The sequence below is a fragment of the Pelobates fuscus genome, chromosome 2 (assembly GCF_036172605.1).
Source record: "Pelobates fuscus isolate aPelFus1 chromosome 2, aPelFus1.pri, whole genome shotgun sequence".
Lineage (NCBI taxonomy): Eukaryota > Metazoa > Chordata > Amphibia > Anura > Pelobatidae > Pelobates > Pelobates fuscus.
In genome coordinates this window covers 225275424-225288811 of record NC_086318.1, presented here as the reverse complement: position 1 = coordinate 225288811, position 13388 = coordinate 225275424, and the positions used below count along the sequence as shown (strand labels likewise).

At 42.3% G+C, this 13388-nt stretch overlaps 1 protein-coding gene across 1 annotated transcript in view; it reads left to right on the top strand.

Annotated features, from left to right (window-relative positions):
• LOC134587098 (interferon-induced, double-stranded RNA-activated protein kinase-like) overlaps positions 1-9904 on the top strand; it is a 159703-nt gene extending 149799 nt beyond the window's left edge. Inside the window, exons 16-17 of the mRNA XM_063443220.1 lie at positions 5698-5760; positions 9565-9904. Coding sequence (XP_063299290.1) covers positions 5698-5760; positions 9565-9675 — 174 coding nt within the window. The 3' untranslated portion in view covers positions 9676-9904. The remainder of the gene's footprint in view (positions 1-5697; positions 5761-9564) is intronic.
• Positions 9905-13388: the final 3484 nt, after the last annotated feature.

Genomic DNA, 13388 nt, shown 5'->3' with positions numbered 1-13388 from the left:
CCGGTGGGCGTATCCGAGAGGGGGGGTACTGTCAGGGTACCTGTGGTCTCTACCTCCGAAAGAGGTAGAGACTTAGCTGTTCCTCCATCCAGACGGTCTGATGGCTCCCTTCCCCGCGGTCTATCCGGTCATGCTAGGCCGGCCGCGAGGGAGTGACTGCCTTTTACAGCATCTAGGCAGGAAGTAGTCATCAGGACACTCCCCCGGAACGACCTGTCAGTCAATTGCTGCAGGACCAATCAGGACGCCTCGGAGGCGTGGTTACTGCTCTGAACAGGGTATTTAACAGAGCTTCTTTCATTAGCTCATTGCCCTGTCGTGGTTCTAGCTTGTTCTAGTCACTCAGTGCTTGTGTATTCTATTAGCCCTTTTGGTTTTGACCCGGCTTGTTTACCTTACTCTGCTTATCTCTGTTACCCTTGATTCGGCTTGTCTCTCGCTTACCTGTCTTCTGTTACCCTCGACCTCGGCTTGTCTTTGACCATTCTATACTGTACTACTTACGTTAGTCCGGCCATTCTAAGGTCCGGTATACGTATCTGGCTACTGTTTGTACTCTGCGTGTTGGATCCCTGTCCCGATCCTGACAATTACACACACACCCTGCATCCACAATGGACACAGGGTGACTTAAACATAGGAATCATTCAGATACCTAATTTAATTGTCCATCTTTAACTCTTAATGATGGTGACTACCAGGGCTGCCATCAGAAATTTTGGGGCCCCTGACACAGTTCAAAGTGTGGGCCCCCTGGGCCAACCCCCGAGTCTGCCCCAGGGGGCCCATTCTGAGTCCACCCACAAGGATGGCCTGTGTGGTGTGTAAAATGGATACAGATTGCACATTTGTATAATGAATGTAGTTTTGTGTGTTTTAGATAAAGTGTGTGTTTGTGTAGTGAATGCAGAGTGTTTGTGTTGTGGTTTTAGTGTGTGTATGGTGAATGCAGTGTGTGTTTGTTTGTGGTTTTATTGTTTGTATGGTGAATGCAGTGTGTGTGTTGTAGTTTTAGTGTGTGTATGGTGAATGCCGTGTGTGTTTGTGTTGTGGTTTTAGTGTGTGTATGGTGAATGCAGTGTGTGTTGTAGTTTTAGTGTGTGTATGGTAAATGCAGTGCGTATTTGTGTTGTGGTTTTAGTGTGTGTATGGTGAATGCAGTGCATGTTTGTGTTGTGGTTTTAGTGTGTGTATGGTGAATGCAGTGTGTGTGTTGTAGTTTTAGTGTGTGTATGGTGAATGCAGTGCGTGTTTGTGTTGTGGTTTTAGTGTGTGTATGGTGAATGCAGTGCATGTTTGTGTTGTGGTTTTAGTGTGTGTATGGTGAATGCAGTGCATGTTTGTGTTGTGGTTTTAGTGTGTGTATGGTGAATGCAGTGCATGTTTGTGTTGTGGTTTTAGTGTGTGTATGGCGAATGCAGTGTGTGTTGTAGTTTTAGTGTGTGTATGGTAAATGCAGTGCGTATTTGTGTTGTGGTTTTAGTGTGTGTATGGTGAATGCAGTGCATGTTTGTGTTGTGGTTTTAGTGTGTGTATGGTGAATGCAGTGCGTGTTTGTGTTGTGGTTTTAGTGTGTGTATGGTGAATGCAGTGCGTGTTTGTGTTGTGGTTTTACTGTGTATATGGTGAATGCAGTGCGTGTTTGTGTTGTGGTTTTAGTGTGTGTATGGTGAATGCAGTGCGTGTTTGTGTTTTGGTTTTAGTGTATGTATGGTGAATACAGTGCATGTTTGTGTTGTGGTTTTAGTGTGTGTATGGTGAATGCAGTGTTTGTTTTTGTTGTGGCTTTAGTGTGTGTAAGGTGAATGCAGTGTGTTTGTGTTGTGGTTTTAGTGTGCATATGGTGAATGCAGAGTGTGTGTTGTGGTTTTAGTGTGTGTATGGTGAATGTAGTGTATGTTTGCATTGTAGTTTTAGTGTGCGTATGGTGAATGCAGTGCGTGTTTGTGTTGTGGTTTTAGTGTGTGTATGGTGAATACAGTGTGTGTTGTAGTTTTAGTGTGTGTATGGTGAATGCAGTGTGTGTTTGTGTTGTAGTTTTAGTGTGTGTATGCAGTGTGTGTGTGTGTTGTGGTTTTAGTGTGTGCATGGTGAATGCAGTGCGTGTTTGTGTTGTGGTTTTAGTGTGTGTATGGTGAATGCAGTGCGTGTTTGTGTTGTGGTTTTAGTGTGTGTATGGTGAATACAGTGCGTGTTTGTGTTGTGGTTTTAGTGTGTGTATGGTGAATGCAGTGTTTGTTTTTGTTGTGGCTTTAGTGTGTGTAAGGTGAATGCAGTGTGTGTTTGTGTTGTGGTTTTAGTGTGTGTATGCAGTGTGTGTTTGTGTTGTGGTGTTAGTGTGTGTATGCAGTGTGTGTTTGTGTTGTGTTTTAGTGTGTGTATGGTGAATGCAGTGTGTGTGTGTTGTGGTTTTAGTGTGTGTATGGGGAATGCAGTGCATATTTGTGTTGTGCTTTTAGTGTGTGTATGCAGTGTGTGTGTGTGTTGTGGTTTTAGTGTGTGTATGCAGTGTGTGTGTTGTGGTTTTAGTGTATGTAACTGTGGGGGCTGTATGTAAAATAGGGGACTGCATTGGGGGGGGTGGGGAGCATTTTTGGTAGTATTGACATTTTATTCCCCCCTCCCTGCTTCTTACCTGGCCAGGGAGGGGGGAGATTGCATCCCTGGTGGTCCGGTGGTATAGTGGAGGGAGCCAGCCGCTGTAGAATGCAGACGGGGACCAGCCAGCACATCTTAACTCTCCAGCAGCTCCTGCCTGTAAGTCTCACGAGCTGTACCTGTTTTCCGCGCGGAGCGTTGCCATGGTAACCCGTGACAACGCTCTGCCGGCCACGGACCTCGCGATACTTATAGGCAGGAGCAGCTGGAGAGTTAAGATGTGCTGGCTGGTCCCTGTCTGCATTCTACAGGTAGCCAGGGCCCGCAGGTGAACATATAGATAGCGACAATCGCTATCTATATGTGCACAAATAGAATGTGGGGCCCGGGACTCCCAGAGCAGTGTTCATGAGAGAATACAGTTTTAAAAGAGTAATTTACCCAGCCAATGTCAACATTACTCATAGAGTTCATGAGTGAATACAGTTTTAAAAGAGTCATTTACCCAGCCAATGTCAACATTCCTCATAGAGTTCATGAGAGAATACAGTTTTAAAAGAGTCATTTACCCAGCCAATGTCAACATTCCCCGTAGAGTGTAGCTGCCGCTGGGGACAAGTGTCAACGACATCTTTTCTCTTAAGTCCTATCAGCCGCTGGAGGGAATCCAGAGATGCTTGGTAGATTGGGGATCTGAGCCAACTACCAAGCATCCTGAGATTACACTGGTGGAAACTGTAGTCGCCTCCACCACTATGGGATAAATATCCTTCTCCTTTTGTATTTGAGATCAGAGGCCAGCCGCACTCTGTCCCAATGCCAGCACTTCAGCTGGGGTTATGGTGAGCTCCCCATTCTGCTGCTGGGGAGAGAGCCTGCTCAGGTCCTTTCCCTGGAACATACTCAGCCACTGGGGAGTGAGGATGTTGACCTTTCCTCCCTGGAGCTCTTTCTGCCGCTGGGGAGAGGGTCCGCCTGCACCATATCCCAGACACTCACTCTGCTGATGGGAAGATATCAGCATGGCTTGGGCTCCCATGCTATTGGTTGGGGATCTAGGATGACTACCCAGCATCCCTGTGATCCAGGTGTGAAGACTACGGTCCCATCCACACCTCCTGTGCCAAAAATTTCAGGGGCCTGTGGGCAGGGATCAGAGATGCTCTGCCCTGATGCCAGCTCTTTTGCTGGAGTGACGGCTGCAACTTCAGTGGCTGATACTCAAGAGTCCTGCGCCATCGACTGTTGTAGACATCTAGCAACACTCTGCCCTGCTACCAGCTCTTCTGCTGGGTTTGCACTCTGCTGCTGGGGAGGTAGGTCAACTACAACTACCTCCGCTCCCTTGATTGACATCTGCCACTGGGAAGGGAAACCGATTGCCTCGATTCCCTTGGTTGCCTTCTGCTACTGGAGAGGGAGGCTGACTACCTTTACCTCTGCATGATGGGTTCCCATCTGCCGCTGGGGAGGGAGTCTGACATCCTCTGATGTAAAGTCAATTAAATCTGTGGGCACATCCTCCCAGATCAATTGCACCACCTCTGCTGAATGGCCGCTGCAAACCTCTTTTCACTGGAGACCCCCTCCCCTCGTCTTCACCATCTGGAACTCGTGGCCTCTCTTGGCTTGTAAATCGACAGTCACCTGGTCCCGGGTTGCCTGGAATGTCTTAATTGAAACATTAGAGACATACCAGGCCAGTCGCTACCGCACCTTGAACAGAACTCTAAATAAAAGTCAGAGGATGCCATGCCTGGTCCAACTCTGTGGCCACCTCTGCTTATGGATTGCCACCACTGAAGAAAGTCACTCCCTCCAACACTCTCCTCTAGAACTCCTATCCCGACAAGGATGCCGCACGAGTGCTAGCGCTATCCCTCTCCAGAAGATGCGCAGGTGTTCCAAAAGATTCGCTGGTATCCCAGGGACATTTCCAAAGTCGCTAGGAAGCCATCCCACCGCTACCACCAATGTGACAGAGCTCCTGTGCTCCGACCGTGTACCTCCGCCCAATCTGCTTCCTAGCTGCTTGCAGGGACCCTGAGACCCTGCTGCCCCAGTCACCGCAGCTTGACTGGGGTCCACCTGACCAGGCTGTTTCACCTGACCAGGCTACAGCTCTCCTTCCAGGCAGCTATCGTCCCCTCTACCTATTCTGCTGCAGTCCTTCTTCCAGGCAGGTATCGCTCATAACATTTACATAAATGTGACAACTCAATTAAAATACAAACAGTCAAATCATAGAAGGCAACACACAGCACCTTATTATAACACAATGACATATTTATAAAGGGGAAGACAATAATTTACAGAAATTATCTCTCCTGTCTGAAAGATTATCAATATGTAAATCTACCTGAATATGCAAATTAGCAAACCTTGCTGTTGAGGTAGTGCATATCGCTGTTGTTAGATCCTTGCAACTAACAGGTGGCGCTGCACAGGCTCCACAGCCAAATCCACCTAGTTGATTGCAAGCATTAGCAAGACAGGAGAGCAGACTAACATTTAACCCAAAACAACCACATTACACATACACCCTGCACCAACAATGGACATACGGTGACTTAAACATAGGAATCATTCAGATACCTTATTGAATTGTCCATCTTAAACTCTTGGTGATGATGACTACCGTCACACTATGTGTTCCTCAAACCCCCAAAAAACTTCCACCAAAATAAAACTCTAAAGGTCAGTATAACAAACGTACACGCTGTACTTGAACCTATACTATCCAAGAGAGCAACAAAGGCTAGCAGTTACTGGACCTTAGAGTGGTGCCTTAAGTGCGCAATAATAATAAGCCAAGCTAGGTTAAGGAGCACAGATAACAGAGTAGTCCGACAAGACAAATCTTTAAACCAGAATGTCATAGAATAAGGAACATGCTATTGGGATCACAAGGAAATAGGGCACTGAAGAGATGCAAAAGTATATATTCTCTTCACTTTCATGGGTGTACCCCATAGTTATGTTGTATAGTGCTGCAATGTTTATTTTCCCCCGCATAATAACTTTTTTTTATATGAATTACCAGTAATTACTAAGTAATAAACCAACCATTAATTACCATTTTCTTTTGTTTACTTTTAGGAGTGGCTGAAAATACGTGCTGGGCAGTTGCCTGAAAAGTTTAAAACACAAAACCCGTATGAGGTATGTCACTATCAAAATTATAAAAAAGACGAACTCTCCACATATTAATATTTTTGCCAGTCTGTGTTCAATATATTTTAATAATGCTCTATTGTGAAGCCATTTTGTGGTGGAAAAATATAATAATAATAAAAATAAATAAATAAATTTAATAAATATATATATAAACACACACATACAAAAAGATGGGGACTTTTCATAACTCACCGTTATGGTCTAATTGTTTTTGACAGTTTACCATTATCATAATAACCCAGGACATACTTGAAAATGAGAGAAATCTCAATGTATCTTTCTTGGTAAAATATTTTATAAATAAATAATCCAAGGAAAAATAAGTTCAAGCAGAGTGAACCAGGAAGCCCAGGTGGTGTTGGAAAATGTATTCATAAAATAAATCACAGTTTTTTTTAAAAATGGGTTAAGGGAGACCTCATGTTAACCCCTAAAGCACTTAAAGGGACACTATAGTCACCTGAACAACTTCACCTTAATGAGGTTGTTCGGGTGAGAACTATAGCTCCCTGCAGCCTTTCTCGTGTAAACTCTGTATTTTCTGAGAAAATACAGTGTTTACATTAAAAGCTAGGAACACCTCCAGTTGCAGTCACTCAGAGTGAACCAGAGGGACTTCCGAGTTGATGGAGGCATAATATGCCTCCATCCACTCAGATCTGCTGTCAGCAGAGCACAGGGCAGCACTGTGCACAGCATCCTGTGATTCAATATTTCCTCCCTCTGCATGCAGACACTGAACTTTCCTCATAGAGATTCATTGATTCAATTCATCTCTATGAGGAGATGCTGATTGGCCAGGGCTGCGTTTGAATCATGCTGGCCTGCCCTGGATATGCCTCTTTGTCAGTCTCAGCCAATCCTATGGGGAAGCACTGTAATTGGATCAGGCTACCACATGTCAGCAGACTGCTTGTTTTTCTGAGTCTAACAGCATACAGATTTACAGCTTCAGGCTTGAATACAGTAAGATTTTTACTATATTTACGGAGGCATAAGGGGCCCAGGGGGGCTAGATGGTGGTGTTAACACTATAGGGTCTGGAATACATGTTTGTGTTCCTGACCCTATAGTGATCCTTTAAGAAAGCTAAAGTGCTTTAGGGGTCTGAGGGTCCTTATAATTTCATCATGATCTTTTAAAAGCCTTGCCTTAAAAGCCTTGATAGAACAGTATATTGAGACTTCTTAGGAGCAATACATTTACATTGCTCCAACAGTTATATAATATAAAAGAGCAGTATAAAAATACTGCGCAAAATGATTACATGTGATGTTCCATAGGTTGAAAATGGATTTAAGACCATGAGAATTGTACTCTCACATATTCTTTTATGCTCTTAAACAATAACACTTTTTTTTTATTAACACTTCTGATCATTTCTCAACCACATTTGTTCCGCTCACAGGACAGTTTTGTAGCAATGTGTATACTGCAGGTGAATATCAACGTCCCTTTGACTTTATTTACTTTATGTAGCAATTTATGTTGTAGCATTTGTAATACATTTTCATATCTACAACTGTTTCCTCTTCGCTATATACTAAAGGAAAAAAAGTTTTAAAAAAATTAAGTTTGACCGTTCCTTTTAACAACAACCTTTTTAGATTTTAATAAAATAGTACTATAGAGTAACTTTACAGAGATATATAGATAAGAATCAATCTAAATATAAAGGCAAGGTAACATGTTTGTATACATTTCTGCAAAAGGGTAATGGTTTGGTACAATCACATTTGTGACAAGGAGCTATAACTTGCTTATATAAAGGTATAACCTTTTCATCAAATGACTGAGACAAACCTCATAAGAGGCACTGACAAGGATAAAGTTTCCACTAATTGTGCCTATGCATATTTAAGGTGCTTTTGCATGCCGATTGCAGAATTATACAGCCTAAAACATCTTTCTTATAAAACCTTTTTTAATATGAATAACCGCATTTTGAATCTATGCGGTATTGTCTCCACTCCTACAGCCTCACTGAAATACTGAGCAATTAAATATGCATGGAAAACACTCTAAGGGCCACCCAGTAGCACTATAAGAATGTATAGGACAGGTTGCTAGTGAGCAGCAATTCACGTTTTTATGCAGGATCGGATGGTGGAGTCACACAGGCTATCTCCAGGCGATCTGGTCCTCTAGAGCGGTTTGGTGATAAGCACAATGGTTATGAGCAGCTGTGGAACAGACGCTTGGTGCCTGCATTGCACAGTCACCTATCGTCAAGCCGTGTAAGGTGCCAGATGGAATAGAAGAGCTCTGGGAAAACTCATTGGGGTAATTCCAGGTAAAACCACCTCTCTGGCTGAACAAGTGTCTTGTCAGATGTACCTACACCTTGGCACTGGGCAGTTTTTGAAGTGTTCTAAAGTATGGGATATATCCTCATGCCTTAAAATGCTTAATTTAATAGTTCTTTAGTCAGATTTTAACAATGTGTGTCCATAGGATGTCTAACCAGCTAGAATTTCCAGAAAAGATTGAAGATTGCTTATTGCACATTTTGTCATGGAAAACGGTTTTGTGTACCTATAAGGTCTGTTGGTGAACTCCATGCACTTGCTTCTCAGGAACCCAACCTATCTTTCCATCACAGCAAGGTTGCTATCAGGCTGTTATCTTCTTTGGGACCTAAAACTATCAGTTCAGCTATTGTGAATCAGTAAATTGTGTTAGTGACTTTCTGTTAAAATCCATGCAATGCAGTTAAGTCTAGACTTTGTTTCCTAGGTATTAAGAGGGTCCTTAAAGGGACACTATAGTTCCGCTTAATGTTGTTGTTCTGGTGTGTAAAATATGTTCCTGCAGGTTTTATTAATGTAAACACTGCCTTTTCAGAGGAACATCTCTAGTGGTAGTCACGGTCACACCAGACGGCCACTAGAGGTGCTTCAGGGGTCAGTGCTGCACAGTGTGAAGCACTGACGTTCAGCATCTCCATGCTCTGCATGGAGATGCTTAACACTCCCCACACAGATGCATTGATTCAATGCATCTCTATGAGGAGATGCTGATTGGCGCACATGCGCAATAGCCTCCCAGTGCTTTCCTATGGGAAGCATTGGATTGGTGAGATCATCAAGTTTGATGATCTCAGCCAAGAAGGTGGCACAAGGGTGGGGCCAGCTGTGACAAGATTGGTGCGGCGCTGGAATAAGGGTGAGTAAAATCACCATTTAAGGTGATTTAAGGCAGGAGAAAAGAGCTGGGAGCCTAAATAGTATTATTACAACTATAGTGTCAGGAATACACGTTTGTATTCCTTACACTATAGTGTTACTTTAAGATTTACCTCTCCAGGATTTAGCTTTTCAGAAAATCAATGCTCTAAGTCATGTTCAACTGCTGTGTTTGTGCAGAATTTTCTTTGGCCTATACATCTTCAGACAACATTTCTCCAAAATTTATCAGAGTTTCTAGTTATCTTGCAGTGTTTCATAAGATTGTACTGCCACTATCCATATGAGAAAAAAACAAAATGAACTCACTGCAAATATCCTTTTTCATAGCATTAGTGGCAGCATATATTTCCCTTCCTTCAAAAATATCAGAATTTTTCAATTTCTGGTTGGTGGCTTTAGAGGTCTTTTCTTGCGTAGTTAATTGTTTAATCTCTCACTAAAAACTGATAGTCCAGGTTAGCAGTGGAGACAAAACCAACATGGGTTTGCACTGTTGCTAATTCTATGAAAACAAATGTATTGGTAGCAAAATGTAGTTATATGCCGAATAGTAAATATACATGTTTTCCCATTTTAAATTGCTCGTTTTTATTTTCCATAGGAATCCGTCATTAGAAAAATGCTATGTGAAGACCCTAAGGGGAGACCTACAGCCTGTGACTTAAAGAAACTATTTCTAGAAAATAACCTTCTGGTTTCAAAAACTGTTTAAAATATTTAACAAAATTCCAGTAATTGAAGCACATTGACATTCAATCTGTGTCCATGTATAACAACTGACAACTTAGAAAACAAATGATATGAACATTTTAAATGTGTTATTTCAGAAAATATTGAAGTGGTTTTAACAACACCAGTTGTTATAACTTTTAAAAATAGGATAACAATTCCCAGCTAATCTGGGCCTTCCAGAACTTTTTTTGTTTTTAAAAAAGTTACCTGTGTTTTGTGCAGACCGTAATCAGAGTAAAATTTATTATAGCTTGATTATATAAAACTACCTACTATGAATTCCTACAAGACAATTTTAGGTTACTGTTTAACCTCAATTGGTCTGCAAAACACCACTTTCTGAATCCGAGTATTTTGGGTGTCCTGAAAAGTAATGTTTAAATATATTTTCTGTTTTAGTATGTACAGGGAGTGCAGAAATATTAGGCAAATTAATGACATCAACACCCTATATCAGGTGTGCATAATTATTAGGCAACTTCCTTTCCTTTGGCAAAATGGGTCAAAAGAAGGACTTGACAGGCTCAGAAAATTCAAAAATAGTGAGATATCTTGCAGAGGGATGCAGCACTCTTAAAATTGCAAAGCTTCTGAAGCGTGATCATCGAACAATCAAGCGTTTCATTCAAAATAGTCAACAGGGTAGCAAGAAGCGTGTGGAAAAACCAAGGCGCAAAATAACTGCCCATGAACTGAGAAAAGTCAAGCGTGCAGCTGCCAAGATGCCACTTGCCACCAGTTTGGCCATATTTCAGAGCTGCAACATCACTGGAGTGCCCAAAAGCACAAGGTGTGCAATACTCAGAGACATGGCCAAGGTAAGAAAGGCTGAAAGACGACCACCACTGAACAAGACACACAAGCTGAAACGTCAAGACTGGGCCAAGAAATATCTCAAGACTGATTTTTCTAAGGTTTTATGGACTGATGAAATGAGAGTGAGTCTTGATGGGCCAGATGGATGGGCCCGTGGCTGGATTGGTAAAGGGCAGAGAGCTCCAGTCCGACTCAGACGCCAGCAAGGTGGAGGTGGAGTACTGGTTTGGGCTGGTATCATCAAAGATGAGCTTGTGGGGCCTTTTCGGGTTGAGGATGGAAGACACCTTCTTCAAGCAGTGGTACAGGAAGAAGTCTGCATCCTTCAAGAAAAACATGATTTTCATGCAGGACAATGCTCCATCACACGCGTCCAAGTACTCCACAGCGTGGCTGGCAAGAAAGGGTATAAAAGAAAAAAAATCTAATGACATGGCCTCCTTGTTCACCTGATCTGAACCCCATTGAGAACCTGTGGTCCATCATCAAATGTGAGGTTTACAAGGAGGGAAAACAGTACACATCTCTGAACAGTGTCTGGGAGGCTGTGGTTGCTGCTGCACGCAATGTTGATGGTGAACAGATCAAAACACTGACAGAATCCATGGATGGCAGGCTTTTGAGTGTCCTTGCAAAGAAAGGTGGCTATATTGGTCACTGATTTGTTTTTGTTTTGTTTTTGAATGTCAGAAATGTATATTTGTGAATGTTGAGATGTTATATTGGTTTCACTGGTAAAAATAAATAATTGAAATGGGTATATATTTGTTTTTTGTTAAGTTGCCTAATAATTATGCACAGTAATAGTCACCTGCACACACAGATATCCCCCTAAAATAGCTATAACTAAAAACAAACTAAAAACTACTTCCAAAACTATTCAGCTTTGATATTAATGAGTTTTTTGGGTTCATTGAGAACATGGTTGTTGTTCAATAATAAAATGAATCCTCAAAAATACAACTTGCCTAATAATTCTGCACTCCCTGTATAGATGGAACATTATTTAATGAAACAAAAACAAAATTGGGCAGAATAAATTGTTACAGATAAGGAAACCGTGTTGTAAATATATATATATATCTATTGCGTAATTATTATATACTGTATGTTTCAGAATACAAGAGACACTGGAATATAAGACTCACCAATATATTTTAACGTTAAAAAAATAAAACAACTTGTGCCATAATTACAGCAAATGTCTTATTAATAGTGTATAATGGATGCAGTATTTGTACATTGGGATGTAATGAGGGTGTATAGTGAATTTAGTGTATGTGTATGGTGAATGCAGTGTGTATGTTTATAGTGGAGGCAGTGTGGTAAGTAAATACAGCGTGTATGCCTTGTGTGTATGAGAATGAGGTGCGATAAGAGCTGTGTTCTGTAGGGGGAAACAGAGGAGCACCAGGAAGGGGTTGAAAAACAACATTCCCTGATGGTCCAGTGGTCCCATAGGGGCTGCACCTCTGCCAGGGACACACTACTGATGAGCCCTGGCATTTTACAGTGTCAGAGTGTCACAGTGGTAATCCACATGGGGGTGCTTGTAAGAAAGGGAGATAGAGTCTCACAGGCTCCCCTCCTGCCACGCAAGACTGCAATGGCAAAGTGCGAGAGCTTTGATCTCCCTCAATGGAACAGATTGTTGTATACAGATCATATACAGTATAGTTCATTTGCATTTTATTACATTGTTTATTATATGTATATTTGTTTAACACTATTTAAAGGGACACTGTAGTTACCAGAACAACTATAGGTTATTGTCTTTCCGAGAAAATGCAATGTTTACATTACAGCCTAGGAATACCTGAACTGGCCACTCCTCAGATGGCTACTAGAGATGCTTCCTGGGGCAGTGCTGCACAGCGTACAGCACTGCCATTCAGTGTCTCCACCCTCTGCATGGCGACACTGTACTTTCCTCATAGAGATGCATTGATTCAATGTATCTCTATGAGGAGATACTGATTGGCCAGGGCTGTGTTTGGCTTGTACTGGCTCTGCCCAGATCTGCCTCCTTGACAAGCTCAGGCAATCCAATGTGAAAGCATTGTGATTGGCTCAGAACATAACTTGTGATGATGTCAGTCAAGCAGGCAGATCAGGGGCAGAGCCAGCAGCAGCAGACTGCAATAGAGGTATGATTTTGCTATATTTAGGGGTATAGAGAAGGGGGCCAGAGGGCTAGATTCCTATAGGGACAGGAATACAGGTTTAATACTGGACAGGTTCGAAGAATTTTGCAATGTAATGGAAGACATTATGAGATTAAAGGAACACTATAGGATCAGAAACACAATGTCCATAAATGCTTCCGAGATGAACTCCTTTAATTTGTCCATTGTCTGGGGCTTTCTCTCAAAAGCCTTATTATCTACTATGCCCCCAAAACGGAAGTCCCTTGGCGTTAAGTTGGGTGAACATGGCGGTCATTTAATGCTGCCATGTAGTCCGAAGCAATGCTGTGGGAAAGTGTTGTCAAGGTAGTCCCTTAATGCAAAAGCATAATGAGAAGGTGCCCCATCTTGTTGGAAGAGCAGTTCAGCAAAATTAGCCCTGGTTGTGAGTTATGGCACTACCACGTCGCGCAACACGTTTAGGTAATTGTTACTCTCCACAGTTCTATCGAAGAAAACTGGTCCTACAAAATCTTCGCTGGACAGTGCACCCCACACCTGGCTGGTTCAGTTGAGATGTGTTAGTCAAATGAGGATATTTGTCTGCCCAATACACATAGTTACACCTGAGAATTTTAAAGAAGCCTCATCTGACCAGATGATCTAATCAAGAAGGTCTGGTTCGTTAGAGGCTTGCTTACGCATCATCTCATAGAATAGTAACCAGCGCTCTGGGTCATCTTACATATAA